The sequence below is a fragment of the Sorghum bicolor genome, chromosome 1 (assembly GCF_000003195.3).
Source record: "Sorghum bicolor cultivar BTx623 chromosome 1, Sorghum_bicolor_NCBIv3, whole genome shotgun sequence".
NCBI classification, from domain to species: Eukaryota; Viridiplantae; Streptophyta; class Magnoliopsida; order Poales; family Poaceae; genus Sorghum; species Sorghum bicolor.
Window position 1 is genome coordinate 78047575 of NC_012870.2, and position 20678 is coordinate 78068252.

The 20678-nt window shown below is 41.3% G+C and overlaps 2 protein-coding genes across 5 annotated transcripts; both read left to right on the forward strand.

The window, feature by feature from the left end:
- On the forward strand, nucleotides 1614-6531 carry LOC110429761 (TSL-kinase interacting protein 1-like). 4 transcript variants are annotated; one of them, XM_021446247.1, is made up of 14 exons: nucleotides 1614-1810; nucleotides 1877-1988; nucleotides 2089-2171; nucleotides 2272-2319; nucleotides 2562-2671; nucleotides 3312-3396; nucleotides 3493-3766; nucleotides 3945-4121; nucleotides 4200-4312; nucleotides 4600-4838; nucleotides 4934-5246; nucleotides 5345-5743; nucleotides 5836-5973; nucleotides 6053-6531. In XM_021446247.1, the coding sequence occupies exons 2-14, from the start codon at nucleotides 1925-1927 to the stop codon at nucleotides 6227-6229; spliced, it is 2220 nt and encodes a 739-aa protein (XP_021301922.1). In that variant the 5' UTR covers nucleotides 1614-1810; nucleotides 1877-1924; the 3' UTR covers nucleotides 6230-6531. The 4 variants fall into 4 exon arrangements, with proteins under 4 accessions (XP_021301922.1, XP_021301929.1, XP_021301935.1 ...); XM_021446254.1 differs by having other exon boundaries at nucleotides 4203-4312; XM_021446260.1 differs by having other exon boundaries at nucleotides 4209-4312.
- LOC8057404 (putative aconitate hydratase, cytoplasmic) lies at nucleotides 11582-19377 on the forward strand. The gene is made up of 20 exons (XM_002465856.2): nucleotides 11582-12025; nucleotides 12138-12245; nucleotides 12626-12786; nucleotides 13232-13324; nucleotides 14412-14597; nucleotides 14693-14854; nucleotides 15078-15222; nucleotides 15329-15471; nucleotides 15553-15609; nucleotides 15689-15768; nucleotides 15856-15931; nucleotides 16359-16544; nucleotides 16772-16839; nucleotides 16925-17043; nucleotides 17127-17248; nucleotides 17574-17672; nucleotides 17795-18274; nucleotides 18383-18481; nucleotides 18575-18817; nucleotides 18902-19377. Exons 1-20 carry the CDS (start codon nucleotides 11746-11748, stop codon nucleotides 18968-18970), a joined length of 2976 nt encoding a protein of 991 aa, XP_002465901.1. The 5' UTR covers nucleotides 11582-11745; the 3' UTR covers nucleotides 18971-19377.

Here is a 20678-nt window from a genome sequence, read left to right on the forward strand (position 1 = left end):
AAAATCCACTTTGCTAGTAGAAGTCCAAAATTCTGGTTGGGTATAGTTTGTGGACGTGAACATATTCCCATGGCTGAATCCGCCTGGGTCGTGGGCAAAAATTTTCGTATGCAGATCGCCTTCTGTTCGTCGGCATCATCTTCCGCTGCTGCTATACATAAGAGCAAGAGCGATCTGTTCAACAGATCGAAAGGCAACATGGATCAAAATTTTAGGTTTGTGGAATCCGAATGTACTAAGGCCTTGTTTAGTTCACCTCAAAAACCAAAAAGTTTTCAAGATTCACTGTCACATCGAATCTTTCGGCACATACATGAAGTATTAAATATAGACGAAAATAAAAACTAATTGCACAGTTTAACTGTAAATCGTGAGACGAATCTTTTGATCCTAGTTAGTCCATGATTGGACAATATTTGGCACAAACAAACGAAAGTACTACAGTAGCGAAATCCAAAATCTTTTCGCATCTAAACAAGACCTGTTGCAACTTATCGTGGCCACACTAACAAGTAACGTGGCTGTACCAACAAAGAACATGAGAAAGAAGCTACACTAGCTCGATTGCAGCAAGTACGAGTGGGTTTCTAAAGATAGTAAAAAAAGCATATGATACTATAATATTTTCGTTTTATTTGGTAATTAGTGTCCAGTTATAAACTAATTAGATTCAAAAGATTTGTCTTACAAAATATTCTTTAGCTATGTTTTTATTTTTGTAAATAGTTTATGTTTACTACTTCGTATATGTATCCAAATATTCGATATGCTGAGAGTTAAAAAAACAGGAGCAACCGAACAAGACCTTAGAAAGTAGTATGCCACAAAGTATCTCCTACTTCTTGTTATGTTGTGGCACAGCCAAACGACATACAGTAACAAGACCAGCTTTTGACAAGATGACATCCTCTCTCATGGGATCATGCATTTGTCATCTCCCACAAATCAGAATAATTCGACTTTAGAAATTTTGTTTTAGAGAAACGTCAAAATGTAGAATCGTGTGAAGAGAAATCCTATGCATAGGGATCTGTTGACACTCAAAAATGTCTCGATGTGGTTCGTGGGCATCTCTAGCAAATTATGATTATCTTGGATGTGTTGGAGATCAAATAGGGTAACAAAATAGCAAAGAAAACACGTAGAGAATGAGAGGAGCCAGAGCTAGTCGGCTTAGCCAACTTGGGCAGTCTGGTTGGCTTTTCCCATAGTCCGCTCGTCTTGTTCATTTGAGCTTATTAGTTAAATCTATCAGTCATTCAGTAGTGTTTTTCTTTTATAATAAATCAACCAACAGTATTTTCTGTCATGACTTATCAGCCAAACGAACAAGGCGCAGTCGACTGGTAAATTTCATTGAAAACAAATGTTGTACTAGCCATTGATAGTGTCCCATTTACTTATTTACAATTTACTACATACTCATAAATATCAGTATTATTTTTGTTATTATTTAACAAATGTTGTTTTAGCCATTGATAGTGTTCCATGACGAGAAGACATACGAACCCAACAAAAGTAAAAAAATTTAAAAGGAAGAGAAACAAAAATAAAGAAACAGACATTTCTAAAGAAATTGTGAAAAAGAAAACGTCCCAGAGGAAGGCCCATTTTTTTTCACGCCATCGCTGCCTAACGTGCATTCCCCTTCCATCCGCTGCATCCTGCATCCTCTGCGTTCTGTCTGCCTCTCTCGCCCCCTCTCGATCTCCGACGACTGGTGGCCCGCCGGCCGCCGGCCGCCGCCGCCGCCATAAGCCAGGTCCTGAGGCTTTACTCGGTCTCTTCGCCGGCGACTAGCACCCACCAGGTACTTCCACCCCTTCCCTAGTTCCCTTCAAGCTGAGCACCGAAACCCTAACCTAAAGCTATTTAGCAATTTGACAAGCCTGATCCGCCCCTGATTACAAGTTATTGGGTGTACATGTGTACACCCATGTCCTTCACTGTGTCCGCCCCTGAGCCTTCCGATCCCAACACGAAACCTGGTTCGTTTTTGTGAACTATTTTTGTATTTTTTCCAGACTCCCTGTTTATGACAGTACTGGTTTTGCCTGATAGTTTTTGCTCTGTGTCTGATTTTCATAGCGAAAAAGCAGACTCGACAATGGGCTGCGTGGACACACCAAGAGGAGGAGAATTTCTTCAATGCACTGCGGCAAGTAGGAAAAGTAAGAGGCATAAATTCTGGATGCAATGCTCTTCTGCTATTTGCAATCTAAGTAGCATATAATAATTGATTGATGGATAATCCCGTATTGTTTTCGCCAGAACTTTGACAAGATTACACACCGTGTTCAGAGTAAAAACAAGGACCAGGTATTTATTTTTCAACCAAGATGTTTTAGGTGAAACGGATACACATTAGGCCATGAATTTTAGTTATGTATGAGTTGTCCTAAGGAGTTCTTGTTTCTATGATGATTAGAGTTTATATTTTATTACTATAAAGATGTTTTTATCTTTTCTTGCAACATTAGCCTATCTTATTATATTAAAAGTTTAATTCTGTTGTATATGAATCTAATGTAAAAAGATTCAATGCTTTATGTGCTGTACAGGTCAGGCATTACTATTACCGTCTTGTTCGACGCATGAAGAAGCTACTGGGTCCTAGGTTCTCGCTTGATGCAAAAAACTCCAAGGATACCATTGCTGCTATGCTTCGCTGGTAATTGAGTATATCTTATCATCTGTAAATTGCCTGAGAAAATATAGTTCATTGTTGATTTTATTTATACATCATAGGAGCAAAAACTAGTGGCTACTTTGTAATGTTTCCTGAGTTATCTCTTTGGCATATGATATTTATAGGAATTTGGACATCTTGTCTTTCTATTACAGATCATGAGTAGCTTGTATCTAGCCATCTATGATATCTGAAGGCTGTGACTACCACTCGTTATAGTTCCATTATGTAGTGGGTATCTTGTCATATTTATTGATCTGTTGTGGACATTTCTACTGATTTTGATGTGATTGACTTACTCTTGTGTTACATAAACGATCTAAATTCAATTTCTTGTCGTTTAGCTTCATAATAATTTGCAATGCTTCTGCATCATTTCCTTTAGATTAAGCCAACATCCATTATGGCCATGCATTCATTTTTTTTAAAAAAAAATCCATTCCAAACTGTACATGAAGTTTCATCTCATACGGTTCCTCCCTTCTTTAGAGAACTCTTTTCTTAATAATTTGTGAAAACAGGTAACTTAGCTTTTGTAGAAAGGGAATAAATAATGAAAATTTTGTTTAAGGATGTGCTTGCTCGACTGCTGGCAGTTCAATTTTAGCTTGTTTTGATGCAGGTGGTCTCTGCTTGAGAAATTTAGCTGCAGTGCATCAAAGCTGCATCTGAAGCCTCGGAGGTTCAAAACATTTATAGAAGCATTGGTGAGCTGCATTGTCCCCATGTTTTTTTCTCATTATAAAATGTCGTCAGTTTGTTTCTTCTTTCTCATGCTCTGTGTCTCTCCTTTTGTTTGCTAGGGAAAACAACTGCTAAAGGACAGAAATAAGTCCAGGAGAAAGCGTTCACGAGTGGATATGTGCCTACCTTCTCCATCTCCAATTATCAGCAAGGCTCCTGGGAATGAGACTCCTCCTGTAAAGTTCCTGCCAGTAGATGCTCAAAATGGTAGCAGAGTAGCATCTTCTAAAGGGACAATTTTCAAGCGGGTTGCTGAACCAATTTCTAACAAGTCAGGAACAACTAAAGGGGACCTCTCTGCCACAAGAACCGTGAAACAAAAAAGGAAGGCAGGTGGGCACATCTTCTCTTTTTCTTTGTTATGACCTAGCGTCACTTATCTTTTGTCACACAATCTGTGTGATTTGACTTTTGGTGAAGTTGTTGATGATTAAAACTAGCATGTAGAGGATCTCTCTAGTGGTGAACCTTTTGTTGCATTAATGTGGATAGCTGGTAACCTGTGTTTTAGGTGGCGCTGTTGCTTCTGCTGCATATAAAAAATGGGAGAGAGCAGCCATGGCTGGTGTTTCTTTAGTTGCTGATGCAGCTGAGGAGCTCGAGCGCAACACAATTAACCCAGGCATTTTATGTAATGTTGATGCAAGAACACTGACTTCATCATCAGACAGACTTCCTACTGCTGATGGTATAGCTTCTAGCAACTGGATTTTAGTTCTTGTATTTGCTGAACTTTGTTCAACACACTCGTTGAAGTTAACAGTAGCAGATACAGGTATCAGCACAAATCATATGAAGGAAGCAGATTCACAAACACCTGTGAAGCTGAAGCTACAGTTATTTCCAATAAATGAAGCTACTCGGAAGGCATTGGAGAAGGTAAAGCATGGTTTGTTGCTACTAGCAAGCTGCATCTGAATCACAATTTCTGTATTTTTAACATGTAGTTGTTACTGGTGAATTATTGACCAAGCACTCAGGTTCTGGTTGTCGAATTCATACATGTTATGGATGGAAGATGGTGAATAGATAACTTGATTAGTGTCCCTTTGCATTTTGCTCAAACTTTTTTTCTCTGTATTTGGCTTGGGTCTGAGTTGTTCTGTTTAGTTCTCCAATCTTTGAGCCATTTGAACATTACACGGTGCTTTTTCTCCTCTTATCAGGATGACCATAATCCTCATCTAGAGCTCACATTAAGCTCTAGGAAGAAAATATCATCTGTGCTAGAACATCTAAACCGAAAATGGGGTAACTCAAACATCGCATCTGGAGAGCTTATTCTTTTTCCATATTGTGCTAATCAAGAGGATTTGGCTACATATCAGAGGTGGACAACAAGAGATGCTGTTGCAGTAGCTGATGTGTTTCTTTCTGTGAATAGCCCTTCTGTTTTCCGTTTAAGGTATATAATTTCTCTAATTGCTAGAAAGTCAACCTAATGGGTCACGTGTAGCGCATAATGATTGCTAATTGTTCTGTCAACATTTTGTTGTTAAGGTATGGTTGGTTTTCCCTTGTTGAGCTTGGAGCAGGAGTAAGTGAAATATCTTTAACCCATTTTGAGGATTGCATGATACCAGAAGTCATCCAAGTCAAATCGCCATCAGGAGATAAGGCTTGTGTGCAAAAGGATGGTACTTTGCTCAGTAATTGCACTCATGAGCAATATCCTTGTAGTTCAGTGTTATTGCATATGACACCATCTAGTACAGGCAAGAACTCTGAGCTTCCAGATCAGCCAACTAATGTGCCCCGCTCTCAGTTTGGCAGCCAAAAGCAAGTGCAGGTTCCTGTAACCCAAGCTTTTGAGGTTATATTTTTTGTCTCTCGCATCCTTGTGACAACTAAATGTTTCTCTGGGCGATTTTCCTTTCTCTTATTATAACTTAGTATGCATTTATTCTTCAGGATGATCAGGGAACGAATTGTGTGGCAATATCTGAAGTAGAGTGGGCAGATACCCTGACAGATATCAGTGTTGGGCACTTACTGACAGAAGCATCCAAAGGCGCTCATTTGGATTGCATAGGGACTAGTGTAAAAAATCCTTTGTTTCTTGAGAATACATGCAGTTATGACTCGTTTGATGCTGCTGTTGCCCTTCATGCTTCTCGTTATCAAGCATCTGAGCAGCCAGCCCATGCTCCCCATTCAACCATATGGGGAGCAGAAGAAACATGTGATGAGTTCAGCTTTAATTTGTCAGCCTCCAGGAAGCAAGAAGGCTCAAACACTCCTAGCAGCTCTCCTGATACGGACAATGAAGTCCATCCCTCAAGTTCAGAAGGATTTCAAGGTTTTTTTCAGGTCTGCTGACATCTTTTGGGTTCTCCTAGAAGCAAAATAAGTTTATATGTTAGTTTTTGACCTTGTATATTTATGTGTTATCTCATTATTAGGACTTGACTGGAGAGGATGATGCTGATAATCCTTATAATGATGATGCCAAAGACGAAGAGGAGTTGTGTGCTAAATCACCACCTCAAAATGATGAAACTAATGAGTTGAAGGATCAATCTTTAGCTGACATATATTGGGTACTTCAAGAAATCATAATGTTCTTTTGTACTGGCATTATCTTAGCTGAGCTTACCCCCCCTTTTTTTTTCTTGGCAGCCTGATTCACTCGGACCACTGGACTTGGACATACCGTCTGTGAGATATCAAGCTGATGACATACTGATAGGGGACAGTCAAAATAGTTGGAACCGCCTGATGGCAAATAGCCTCGATGCATTTCGAAACCTTTCATTCTTCTCAGATAAGAATGACTCGATTCCATCGATCATGTAGAACTGGGGATGTTAGGGCTTCCACGATTTGCTGTGTTGGCTAGGAAGGAACCTCCAATGCTGCATACGTGAGCTGTTTGTTGCTAATACGAGTATCCAAGAGATGCGGATTTGATGCATACGTGAGGGGCTCGTGCTGTTGTAAGATAGCATAACGGATGTGCTAACCTGTACTCCATGTAATTATGGTGTCCTTGTACATAAAGCACATACAAGCACTTGGTTACAAGTAAAGCTTCTGGGGTCGTGTATAAGATCAGTTTGCCTAATGGCCATCAAATATTGTGCACTTTTTACATCTAATATGTCCACATGGGTTATCTCAAGGCAATCAGATTGGAGAATTGTGACAATGGAGGATTTCTGTGGAGTAGTTTTATATTACTTTGACACGAAGGATTTCTGTAAGGGCTTAGCTCCGCCTTCGTCCTTGCCCCTGTCGCTGCCTGCGTCCCAACTGTGGTGTGGTAGGGTTTTGTGAGAGCTCCACGGCTGGTGAGATCCTATTATGCATGCGGCCCTCCTTCCCCCTCTTTCCTTGCCATGACGCCCCCGCCCAACCGCCGCGCCGTCCCGTTGCCATGTTGTGGCTGTCTCCTCCAAAACTTACTTCTAAGCCCTCGCCCAAGTGCCACACCACCCTGCCGCCGTGTTGTGGCCCTCTCCTCCAAAACTTTCTTCTAAGCCCGATGGAGATGGAGAAGAAGAGAGGGAAAGTGTGGGAGCGAGCTTCTAAGCCCTCGCCCAACCACCGCACCGTCCTGCCGCCGTGTCGTGGCCTTCTCCTCCAAAACTTTCTTCTAAGCCTGATGGAGATGGAGAAGAGAGATAGAGTGTGGGAGCGAGAGATACTAGAACTCTAACACCGGCGAGGTCCCCGTCTCTAACACCGGCTGCGAGGCTAGGGTGGAGGAGAACCAGTGGGCTGGCCGGGTGAGGTGGGGGAGGATCGGTGGGCCAGCCCTGTCATGCGGTCATGCTCCGGCACGACCGGTCACGTATTAGATTTTACGATAAAAATAGAGAAAAATAACAGGGGTAAGAACTTTTTCTTAGGTGGAAGGAAAAAAATATATGTATGTCGTCTCATGTATCTGGGATGAGGCCTGCAATACATGGACCGAGAGTTCTTTTTTCTTTGCAGCAGAACGGTCAATGGAGGCGGCTGAATCATAGCCCGTGAAGTTCCAAGTCCATGGACAGTTCTGTGGAACTAAGGCTAGTAGAGCAATGCAACTGGAAGAAAATTATACTTGGGACGTGAGCCTTCTAGCTTTATTCTTGATCTTATAGCAAATGATGTGACCATCTTAAATAAATAAAGTCTGCCCAACTGTTTTTTTAAAAAAAAGATGTGCCTGTGCTGCACGCACGGGACGGCCCAGTACTAAGCATGCCACAACATGCTGCCGCCGTTGTCTACGTGGATATGGTCGTCTTTGCAGGTGGAAACAGCTGCTAGAGGCTTGAGTCGCCGAGATGACAACGGGGCATTTATACCTCCGAGGAGTACAGTTGACTTAGCTATGGGTTGACCAAAAGGACGAGCAGGACACCTATAAGGCTATAAAGAAAGATGATCATGCACATTGACAGGATTCAAATAATTCAATTGATTTCAACCATTAAATCTACGGTCTGATTCTTTCCACAAGAAAAAAAATCTAAGGTATGCAGTTATAACCAGCTGCGACTACTGTGTCCCAGTCACGTCATCTAGTAGACGTAACAAAAAATAAAAGATCTTCCCTAGCAATAAGTTCAGCAAGTTATCCAGTGATGCTATGGTTCAACAAGTTGTCAATTTTTTTTGTTGCTATTTTCCTGTCGACAAAACGACAAAAAATTAAAATTTTACTATCTATGTCGGTATTTTACACTTCCTTTCACACCGACAGGAAAAGTCTCATGAGCATCTCCAATTTCACTATAGGTTCTCTACCCCCCCCCCCCACCACCCACCACCACCACCACCACCCCACACACACACAAACATGCAATTTTATTGAAGCTGCCTTAATGGGCACCTAAGTGACATGTTATCTGCTCCAAAATACAAGTAATTTAAATATTGCTTTGTTGAACATCTTCAATTCTGAATAAAGTTAGCTGGCATTTAAAAGAAAATCGACTTATATAACAAACTAAAACGAACTTAGAAGAGAATTAAGCGGATAATCAAGTATGTGGTTCTGAGTGTCCCACACGTCTTCCCCTCGAAACCGGACGTTCACTCTGAGTTTGTTCCCTACAGTACAGGTACAGCTCGTGAATTACGCGGTGCTGCAGCGACTAGCGAGAGCTGCACTACCCACTGCAGCACACAAACCCTTTCGTGAGACAAGAGTTCATGTTACGGCATAAAGGGGGAAATTAGTTGCTGCGCCATCACTCCATGCCAATTCAATCGCCATTCCATGTTTGGCAGGGCAGGCTCATGCTCATGTATCTCCTTTTGTCTACGATGTCTCCGTAGGTTTAAGGATAGAGCCACGAGCATTACCGCTTTTAAGGACACATCAGTGCCATCCATGAATCCATCCCAGTGCGTGTGACAGCTACGGGCTAACGAGCCCCAATAATGGTCGCATGTGCTACGCAAGTAAAAGACCGTGCAGCATCTCCTGACTGAAGATCGAAAGGGAGAGACGTGGGAAACTCTAATTGCCGCAACAACACTACTCTGAAAAGTATTCTAGGTCTTGTTTAGTTCGCAAAAATTTTTGTTTTTAGGTCCTGTAGCATTTCGTTTTTATTTGACAAACATTGTCCAATCGCGGAGTAACTAGGCTCAAAAGATTCATCTCACAAATTACAGGTAAACTGTGTAGTTAGTTTTTATTTTTGTCTATATTTAATGTTCCATACATGCGACCAAAGATTCGATGTGACGGGGAATCTTGAAAATTTTTGCGAACTAAACAAGGCCCTAATTGCCGCAACAACAGTATATAACATTCATTCAGGTGATTTCGCAGCTCCAGTAAAAAAAAAGGAGCAAATACGATGCAGCACACGTCTTTTGTTAGAGTTCGCAACTCACCGATTTGACAATTCGGAGCCAAAAATTCAGCGGAACGAACGCAAGCAGCTGCAAGCAGAAGATATAGATAGAGTCCACTGCTACATGTCTACATCCCCTTTTGGACTGGAATTGGATCCAGAAATTCAGTGGAACGAACGGAAGCTGAAGATAGAGAGTCCACTGCATCCTCTCTAGAATTGGAATTGGGACATCGAGTAAGCGAAACAGAGTTTGTTCTCATCTGCTCTTTGGTTTTCTTATGCAACCGAAACTTCTCTAGCGAGAGGGAATCGCAGTTTGGCTTCCACCTGCACTGCACCGACAAAAATAATAATGCAAATGCAGGCAGGCATCTATTGGCAACCGTACAATATGTTGATTTTAAAAGCAGGAACGGAAAAAGGCGTATCGTGAAGCACATACGTACTTGTGTTCGTTCAAAATCATTCGATCAAATGGCCTTGATTTTTTTTCTATTCTCGCAACTTGCAAAAAAGATAACGGATTGACCTGGCCTGCTTTCCTCAACATGCATCGTCAGCAGAACATATTCTCTATTGGCCCTACCGATTATAACTGACCACTATAGCGTTGGATCTGCTAGCAATCCCAGCATCATCAGCTAAGCTGCCATTCAGCAGAAACCAGTGGCAATTTTAGATGCGTGCTCCAGGATATTTTATTTCCAGCTGTAACATTTAAAACAAAATGGTCGGAGTGCAAAAGGAGAATTCTTTTTGTGACGTTCTTTTTCCTATATGACACGGCTATATTGTGAACTCCAAAAGTCAATTAAATTGCGCCTCAGGAGGCGGGGGCAAGACGCATGCACCACGATTCCCATAAAATGGGTATAGAAAAAGAGCATCGGAACAAACTCAAACGAGATAACATGGAGCACGCATTTGCGAATTCACATGGCAGTGGTAACAACACCACCGCTGCACACGTTTATGTCCTACGTGCACCATTTTTATTGCACCAGAGAATTTGTGATTTATGTTTGCTTTTGCATTCATATTTTTCACATGTTGGGCAAATCCATCAAAGATCATTTCGGATGTAGCCATCTTACATGGGAAAATGAGAGTGCACCTAAAGCCCTACAATTGAATGGTAGAATCACCCATTCGTAAAAATACTACCAGGGCGTTGGGCAAGTCCATCAAAGATTATCTTAGACATAGCCATCCTACCTGGAAGATGAGTCCATCCAAATACCTAGACTCGGTGGCAAAGCGTGACCCAACATCGGGGTGTGGGGGGGGGGATTCAATGCTAAACATTATTGTCTCAATTTCTATTGTAAGCACTTCGACATGTGATTTTTCTAGCATCAGTATAGTCTTAGCCTAAGTATTGTGGCTCTATGGCAACATTAAGATGACATAACCGTCGCACTTTAGAATTGAGTACAAAATCTAGTCATGATTACAAAAGCATAGTAGTATATGTCTAATAGCTCTCTGTTTCCCTTCTCCTAGCGGCAGACTTTTATCATCGACATGCATGCTAGCGCTACTAGACTACCGGAGCTAACGTAGCCTTTGTAAGTTTGGTACTATTGTCCCAAGACTCCCAACTAGCCTCATACATATTCCACGACCGCCCATCATTGTTGTCTCGCCGCTTTGTCGTGTACCCACCCTACGGTGATGAACTACCTTTTAAATCAAACATCTCATTTTTTAAAAAAATCTTAATTCCAATACTTTAATACCCTAATTTTGAACTTCAACCTTGGCGGAGTTGTGGAAGACATGAAAGAAAGGAATACATGGAACAAAATGAAAAATGAGTTCAAGGGGAGGAAATTTTCAGTGTGACATAGGCCATGTGTAGATCGATTAAAATACGTTGCTAGAAGCTAAAAATACTCTAGCTGACTCAAGCAACCCAGCGTGACATAGGCCACTCTGTTATAATAATGTATGACTATATTCAGCCCTTGCAGCTTTGAAAAGTTTATCTGATCCTAGTATAGCATTTCTCAAAATTTGAGTTTCAAACAGATTTATCTTTGGATCAACTGAGATATATCGTTCACATATCCTGGTAACTTCCGCGGTGGCCATGGCAGTTCCATGCACCAGCCGGCCCGCCCTAGCGTCTATAGCCTCTGCCATGCGGGCCTACGGGATTCGCTCACTTTGGAGCCAAAGATATTCCCACCGTCACATTCGGCGATTGGCCCCGTCTCCAAGAAAACATCGCAGCGAAGCTTCAGCTCGGCTGTCCACCGCGGCGGCGGCGGGGCCTTGAAGACCCGCACTACCCGCGCGAGCCCAGGACGAAACGAAACCCATCTCCGCAAGGGCAGCAACAGCAACCCTACCGGGACCGGGAGCTCTCGCTCGCTCGCTCGCCTTGCGCCGCGCCGCGCATTCCCACCACGCGTCTCCCAAAATTCGCGGCCGTCTATATATAAGGACAGACCCGCCCCCACCACTTTTGCCATCCCACCCTCCTCCTCCCTTTTTGGCTCAGCGGCCATGCCTCCCCTCACGAGCTCCCTCCTCTCCCGCTCCACCACCGGCGGCTCCTCCGCCCGCGGCGTGGCGGCGGCCGCTGCGATCTCCAGGCCCGCCGCGGACGCCGCCCCTTCCTCCTCGTCCCCGCCTGCCCGCTCGACCCCGACCCCGAGGCCGCGCCCCAGCACGGCGTCGCCCTTCGCGTCCGGCCTCGCGGGCCGCCTCTTCGGCGGCCACCGCGCCGCCGCCCGCTCCGCGTCGTCTGCGACTGCCGTCTTCGAGCGCCGGTTCGCCTCAGCCGGTATGGTTTGTGACGACCTGGGCGGGATTGCTGGTCAAATCATCACATCGGGTCTCGGTCGCGCCATCTGATGACGTCTCTGTCTGAGTTTGTTTTTTTTCTCACTCTGCAGCGACCAGGAACACGTACGATGAAATCCTGACGGGGCTCAAGAGACCAGGAGCCGGAGATGAGTTCGGCAAGTACTACAGCCTGCCTGCGCTCTCCGATCCGCGGATTGGTGAGTTAGTTTGGATGTTTGTTTTTACATACGCTCCCGTCCTCAATTTTGGTGTGACTTAGTTGATTGGTAGCATTGAGTGGTTTCATCATGATTTTTTGTTGCTGAATTGAAATTTTGTGAGGTTTGTCTCCTCCGATCTGTTTTCCTGCCTCAGTTGCGTGTAATGTGGATGAATTGGTGGGTTCGTGTCACAGGCCCACAGTCTCTGATCTCTCTTAATGTTGGGAATTGGGATGCGCGAATTGTCTGAGATGACGATGTTGATGTATCCGTTGAGTGCATTATTTTTTTCCCATATAGCTCTGTAGGTTTGTATGTTTGACTTAGCTGAAAATGCTGATGGTTTGACCTGTGTATTTGGCCATTCTTTTTGTCAGATCGGCTCCCATATTCTATAAGAATTCTTCTCGAGTCGGCAATCAGGAACTGCGATGACTTCCAGGTCACCGGGAACGATGTTGAGAAGATCTTGGATTGGGAGAAAAGTGCACCGAAGCTAGTTGAAATCCCATTCAAGCCTGCCCGCGTCCTCCTCCAGGTGCTGATCCTGCAACATCTCTTCAATTTTTCTTATTCCATTCTGTCAAAAAGTTTCTGTGGATAGAATAATCGTGAGCTGGCAATATTCCTGTCAATGGCTTTTGATGGCGGGAATCTTTCAATTGGAGTTCCACTTTCCTATCCTATCAAGAAAGTTGGAGTTCCCCATGATATATCTTTTGTCCATGCACCAATTTTAGGGTGCCTGAATGGTACTATTTGTTGACTTGTTTAATGACATATATAGTGGCCAACAACAGAAGATGGAGGTGGCATTATTGCATTCCCATATATATATTTCTTAATGTTAATTATATGTCTGATGTTACTTCTTGTCGAGTTGTAATTGATGGGAATAAAGTTCTACTTCCTGGAATATTATCATATTGTCGTTGAGGCTAGTTAACTGATGACTCAGTCTTCTCACTTTTCTTAAATGGTAGGATTTTACTGGTGTCCCAGCTGTTGTTGATCTTGCCTGCATGAGGGATGCCATGAGCAAACTTGGCAGTGATCCGAACAAAATTAATCCTCTGGTGAGTTAAGCGCAATTTGTGTCATTAGTGTTGTTTTCCTTATTGCCGTTCATGTCATTTTCCTTATTGCTGTGTATGTCAGTTTCCTTATGTTCTGTGTTGATTGTTGTTGCTCTTCGCATTTTCTCCTCAATATGCCATAAATTACTATGCTATGAATGTTTGTTTTGCAACATAACTGACATTTGAGAGTGGACACTACCTGTTATGTAGACTGCTAAAGCTTACCTTTTCATGAACTGTTAAGAATCTTGCTTGTTTATGAGACTTTTGTATTATTTAATAATTGTTGTCATTATTATTGTAGTTACCAACAATAGGTGTCACCTTTTTAATATAAGACAAGATTTGAGAAATTTCTAATGCATTTATGTTTTTTTCTGAATGGAAATAATGCATTTACGTTATTGGCCAGCCTTTTTTGATATCCTTTTAGGTTGGTGCCAAGTATATTACTCCTACATCTTTATTATAGTGGGCCCAGGGTCTGGTATAGCTAACAAATTATGTTAGTTAGGGCCTATCCACAGCCATATCTCTCGCTGGAGAGGAATCACAGCTCTGGAATATGGCAGGCGGGGCTCTTTCATTACAGCCCCTAGCTTCAGTAGATAAATTCTAGGTCGGGTTATTCTTTATTTATGTTGCTCAGACACAAATGTGATTCCTCTCCGGAGACTGTGTGTGTGTGTGTGTGAACTCCTATTGATGCAATGGTACACAACTCTCCTGAATGCCAAGAAAAATGTTTCTTGCTTTCAGTAGGGGTTGACCATGCACCCACATTGTTTGTGTTCGCCATGTGCGTCCTGTCGTGGGCCTCCCCCCATGATGAAGGCAGGCTCTGGATGTTGAGTTGATTCACTTGATTGAGATAATTCTTGATTGTGAAGCTTTTTAACCCTCCTGTAAATTATTACTGTTTTTTGAAAGTAATTCTGTGAAGCCATTTACCAACCTGTTAACTTAGCCTCTAATGCTGCCTTTTCCGTTCATTCCCTTAACATAGCTTTCATGAATATAGGTATTGTTAGTGTGCACCTGCTTGTTTTTGTTGATATGGATACTATATGACATCTGGTTGCAGGTACCTGTCGACCTTGTTATTGATCATTCAGTACAAGTCGATGTGGCAAGATCAGCAAATGCTGCTCAGGCAAATATGGAGCTTGAGTTCCATCGTAACAAGGAACGGTTTGGGTTCTTGAAATGGGGGTCGTCTGCATTCCGCAACATGCTTGTTGTTCCACCTGGATCTGGCATTGTCCACCAGGTATTTTGATTATATGATTGTTTTTTAAATAACTTAATCCAGCTAAGGTTATTTTATCTATCAAAAACTTACAATCCTCCATTTCACTTTGTTAGGTGAATCTTGAATATCTGGCCAGGGTTGTGTTTAACAATGGTGGGATCCTTTACCCTGACAGCGTCGTAGGCACTGACTCTCACACAACTATGATAGATGGTCTTGGAGTTGCTGGGTGGGGAGTTGGTGGCATAGAGGCGGAAGCTGCAATGCTTGGCCAGGTGAAGTACATTTTGATATCTAAAGAGTCTGGTTCTGATACTGTGGAGTATTTGTTTTCTATATCTTTGTTTATGTTTAATGAAAAGAACAAATGTACGCAAACTTGAGCTTCAGATATATTATGCACAAGTACTTTTCCCTATAGTATGTCCTATTTTTTGGTTGATCTGCTTCAGTAACCTACATATGTACATATTGATTGTTGTTTGTTTCTTTGTGCAGCCAATGAGCATGGTCTTGCCAGGTGTTGTTGGCTTTAAGTTATCAGGCAAGCTGAAGAATGGAGTTACAGCCACAGACTTGGTTCTAACAGTAACTCAAATGCTTCGGAAACATGGTGTTGTTGGGAAATTTGTTGAGTTTTATGGTAACCATATTTACCTTCTGCAATTAACACCTTTTATTAAGAGTTTCTAGATTTCATTATATTAAGAGCTTTTCTAATGCTATATATCTGAACTTCTATATTCTAGGGCAAGGCATGAGTGAATTGTCACTTGCTGATCGGGCGACCATTGCAAATATGTCTCCAGAATATGGTGCAACTATGGGTTTCTTCCCAGTTGATGCAAAGACACTGGACTATTTGAAGCTTACTGGCCGAAGTGATGATACAGTAAGCTAATTTGTTGAGTGTATGTGTTCAATTTGATTCTTAAGCACTTGATTCTAATTTTTTTGCTGTTTCAATTTTTAGGTGGCCATGGTTGAGTCCTACCTGCGCGCAAATAAGATGTTTGTTGATCACAGCCAGGTGCTTGTCTTTCATATGTTGAGCAGAAGCAGATTCAGTATATGCATATTGTTTTACCTAAAGTTTGTCTTTGATGCAGGTTGAAGCTGAAAGAGTATATTCTTCCTATCTAGAACTTAACCTGGAAGAGGTAGAACCATGTCTATCGGGACCAAAACGGTAATGTTCTTGATTAAATCATGTTATTAAGCTATCAGCATATTTTTATCCTCATCTATTATTAATTTTGATGAACTTGATTGACAGGCCTCATGATCGAGTGACATTGAAGAATATGAAGTCTGATTGGCTTTCTTGCTTGGACAGCGATGTGGGATTCAAGGTAATGTTTTCCATTATGGATTGCAACTTATTGTGTATGTACTGAAATACTGAATCATGGCCTTGCTCTTGTAAGTTAATGAATCGCACTGAATAGCACTCCCTCCTTTCCAAATTATAGTTTACTTTAGCTTTGTTCTGAGTCAAACTTCTCTAACTTTGACCAAGTTTGAGAAAAATATATTGGCATCTACAAGTTAAAATAAATGCACCATCAAGACATTTTTTATGGAGAATTTTGTGAAATTAATTTGATATTGCAGATTTTGATGTTTTTTTTTCTAAACACTTGATCAAAGTTAGATATGCTTGTCTTAGGACAGCCAAAGTGAACTATAATTTGTAGATCCAATTGGTTTATACTCGATATTGTTCTGTAATTTGTTTCCCAGTTTCCTTTTGCTATGCTCACTGCAACAATATTGCAGGGTTTTGCTGTCCCCAAAGAATCACAGGGCAAAGTTGCAGAATTTTCGTTCCATGGAACTCCTGCAAAGATAAAACATGGTGATGTTGTAATTGCAGCAATAACCAGTTGCACAAACACATCAAATCCTAATGTAATGCTGGGAGCTGCTTTGGTTGCCAAGAAGGCTTGTGAGTTAGGCCTGGAGGTTTGTTTCTCGACTACATCTTCCAACTTGTTTCCTATATATTTATTGTCTTGACCAACATGACTAAAATATTGATACACTGGTTCACAACTAAATTACTTTGTTGGTTTGGTATATTCCTTTTTGGTGGTCTGTGGCTAAAATACTCTGGCAAGACAATTTAAAAACCGTTGCTGCTTTTGCTCTATGAAAACCATCATTTAGTAACTCTGGTTTGTGTCAATCAGGTAAAGCCATGGATTAAGACGAGTCTTGCACCTGGTTCCGGTGTTGTGAAGAAGTACTTGGATAAGAGGTAAATCTTGGTTCCATGAATTGAGTTCATTTCTTGTGCTACCAGGCTAGGCTTCGTGACTGTTTCTTTGTTTTGTTTATGGCAGTGGTTTGCAGAAATATCTCGACCAGCTTGGCTTCCATATTGTTGGCTATGGTTGCACAACCTGCATTGGAAATTCTGGAGAGCTTGATGAATCCGTGTCTGCTGCAATTACTGAGAATGGTAATTTCTAACGTCATTGGATGGTTCAAGTTTAAAGTTATGAAATAGAGTACATTTGCTTACCGTTCCTCTTCTTTGTTTAGATGTTGTTGCTGCTGCTGTATTGTCCGGAAACAGGAATTTTGAAGGACGTGTGCATCCTTTAACCAGAGCAAATTACCTTGCTTCCCCTCCTCTAGTTGTGGCTTATGCCTTGGCTGGCACGGTATGTTGTCCTCGTTCTCGTGTTCAGTAGAATAAGAATGTTAATTTACTGAATATTGCTCACTGTTGTTTTGACTATCCTACACATTTTTAAATGAAATGCTGTTATAATACAATTAACAAACGCAATTTCTGTAGTTGAAACAGATTAATCAATGGAACTTTATAGCTGTATATGCACCTACTATTTTATGCATCAATAATTCACCATCATGTATTTAGTTTCTCTTTTTTTCATAAAAAAAAATTTACTTTCCATTTCAATGTTTGAACTTCCTTGTTTCCTTACTTTTTTCATTTGCTTGTAATTTGTAACGTCTGCTTAGGTTAATATTGATTTTGAGAAAGAACCTATTGGCATCTCAAAAGATGGGAAAGAGGTTTACTTCCGGGATGTTTGGCCATCCACAGAAGAAATAGCCGAGGTCAGCACCCGACACTACTTTGACTATATTTCCTTTCACTTGTGCTGTAAAACCTTTTATAATCAGAACAGCTTTTTATATAGTCAGAATAGGTTTTATGATTGTGCTTTTAATTCTGCCAGGTTGTCAAGTCAAGTGTGCTCCCAGACATGTTCAAGAGCACATATGAGTCCATCACCAAAGGAAATCCTATGTGGAATGAGCTCTCAGTCTCAACAAGCACTCTCTACCCCTGGGATCCAACATCTACATACATCCATGAGCCTCCTTACTTCAAGGATATGACAATGACTCCTCCTGGCCCGCGGCCAGTGAAGGATGCATATTGCCTTCTGAACTTTGGAGACAGTATCACAACTGATCACATCTCACCTGCCGGAAACATTCACCCAGACAGCCCAGCTGCAAAATATCTGAAGGAGCGTGGTGTTGAAAGGAAGGACTTCAACTCATATGGTAGCCGAAGAGGAAATGATGAGATCATGGCTAGGGGAACCTTTGCCAACATTCGTCTTGTGAATAAGTTCTTGAAGGGTGAGGTTGGACCCAAGACAATCCATGTTCCATCTGGGGAGAAGCTTGCAGTTTTTGATGCTGCTATGGTATTTAGTTCCAGCTCATATTTTTTACTCTAGTGATACAAGCTACATCTATGCAGTAGTAACATCTAATTTTCCATTCCCTCCAATTTCGTTTGGTGCTTGCCACAGAAATACAAGAATGAAGGGCATGACACTATTATCCTGGCTGGTGCCGAGTACGGGAGTGGAAGCTCTCGGGATTGGGCTGCAAAGGGCCCAATGCTGCAGGTAACATTGCTTCCACAATAGTAGTTTCTTCAGCCTAAACTAACCTTCTGAGTCTCACTAATGGGTAACGGGATTACTTTCACTTGACTGCAGGGAGTGAAGGCTGTGATAGCGAAGAGCTTTGAGAGGATTCACCGCAGCAATCTTGCTGGCATGGGAATCATCCCTCTATGCTTCAAAGCAGGGGAGGATGCAGACACCCTGGGCCTAACCGGCCATGAGCGCTACACAGTCCACCTTCCAACCAACGTGAGTGAGATAAAGCCTGGCCAAGATGTTACTGTGACAACTGATAATGGGAAGTCATTCACTTGCACACTCAGATTCGACACTGAGGTATGATTGTTCTTTTCCATGCATTATTTGCTGATGCTGCCTATGTATCTAGTTATCGATGTTTCTGATACTAATCACCTCTAGGTGGAGCTTGCTTACTACGACCATGGTGGTATTCTACCATATGTCACCAGAAAGATTGCGGAACAATAGATTGTACCATTGGGAGGATTGCGATGTGGTGAATCGTAATTGGTGTAAACGGTTTGTTTAGCACAACCCATTTTTGAGGAGTACTTATAATAACCTCTGAGTATCTCAGAGTGAGCTGTCTGAAGTTTTAATGAAATGGAGCGCCATGAGGATGGGATAGTAACCTTTTGCCTTCTTTAAGATGATATGTTAATAATACGTCAACTTCTGCAATATCTGAATATACATTTGGCAGATGATATCCCATGCTGTAAATGACACTAGTTCTTAACATTGCAGTTCAAAGCTGTTCTTGTTATCTGGTGGTACTCAAATTAGTACTGCGAACAATCGATGAGCTGATTTTGTTTGAGATTTGTATTACGAACCTTTTTTGGCAGGTGAAGCCATTATTCCATTTGCTTCAAGCAATTTTGAAATGATTGTTACGGGAAAGGCTCTGTTCGTTTAGCTTCGGATGAGAGGGATCGAAGGGTGGTAGAGGGGGATTTTGATTTGTAGGGATTGAATCCCTCTCATTCCTCTCCAACCCACTGGTTTTGGGGTCAAACGAACATGCCCTAAAAGAAAAATACTGGGCAATAAAGCTCGTGGTGAAGCTAGAGCAACTTGAAAGAAATGCATAGTGTATCTGTCTTATGATTATGCCTTTGATCTAGGAGTACTTATTTATATGATAAAATATGATAAAATTATAATCATATTCCACGTTTTCATACTTTTTTAGCTTTGCCCTAGGGGCCAGTTTTAGCTTTGCCCTAGGGGCCAGGGCTCAGTTACATAACAATGTTGACCATATCGATACACCATCACACCCCCACATAAATACACCATATATTATTTAAATTTATTACAAAATCACTTGAATTGGAAGGATGTTGGAATATACTCCCTCTATCCAAATTGTAAGTCATTCCAAGAATCTTAGAGAGTTAAAGCATTTTCACGTTTGACCAAATTTATAGAGAGAAATACTAAAATTTGTAACGTAAAGTGAATATACTATGAAAATATAATTAAGGAATAATCTAATGATATTTAGTTGGTATCATAATAATAATTATTTTATTATAAAAGTTTGGTTAAACTTAAAAAAGTTTGACTCTCCAAGATTCTTGGAATGACTTATAATTTGGGATGGAGTACTTAGTATTAGAAAAAAAAAATATGCAAAGTCAAATGTATCTTTTTTTTACTAGATGGTGTAGTTGAACAATCTACATAAAAGCTTACCGATTATGTACTCAAGTGCCTAATTTTTTTTACTCCTTCACAACTGATCAAAGCTTACGAATTGGAAGGAGTACACCATAAAGGAAAATTTAGTGTGAAGGAGTACATTTTTTATGTTCCCAAGTTAAATATAAAAAAGCTAACAAGATATTGCTCTAGGGAAAACATAAAAAAGAGACCGATAAAATTTTAAGCTGAGAAAACTTGAAAAGGGACTGATACAAATTTAGATTAAGTTAATTGGTTGTCATTCAGCCAGAGGTGTCTGAGTGCCTAAAATTTTTGGGAGGGCTTCAACCAAACAATCCCTTAATTAGTCAAATTCCTATCTGTTTGTGTTTTCAGCATAACGTGAGTCTAAACAAAAAGGCTGCTGCAAAAGAAAAATCCAGTACATTTGGCAAAAAAAAAATCAGTAAATTTTGCAAAGATAATTATAGGAAACGACGTAAGACGCACGAGAACAGTCAAACTA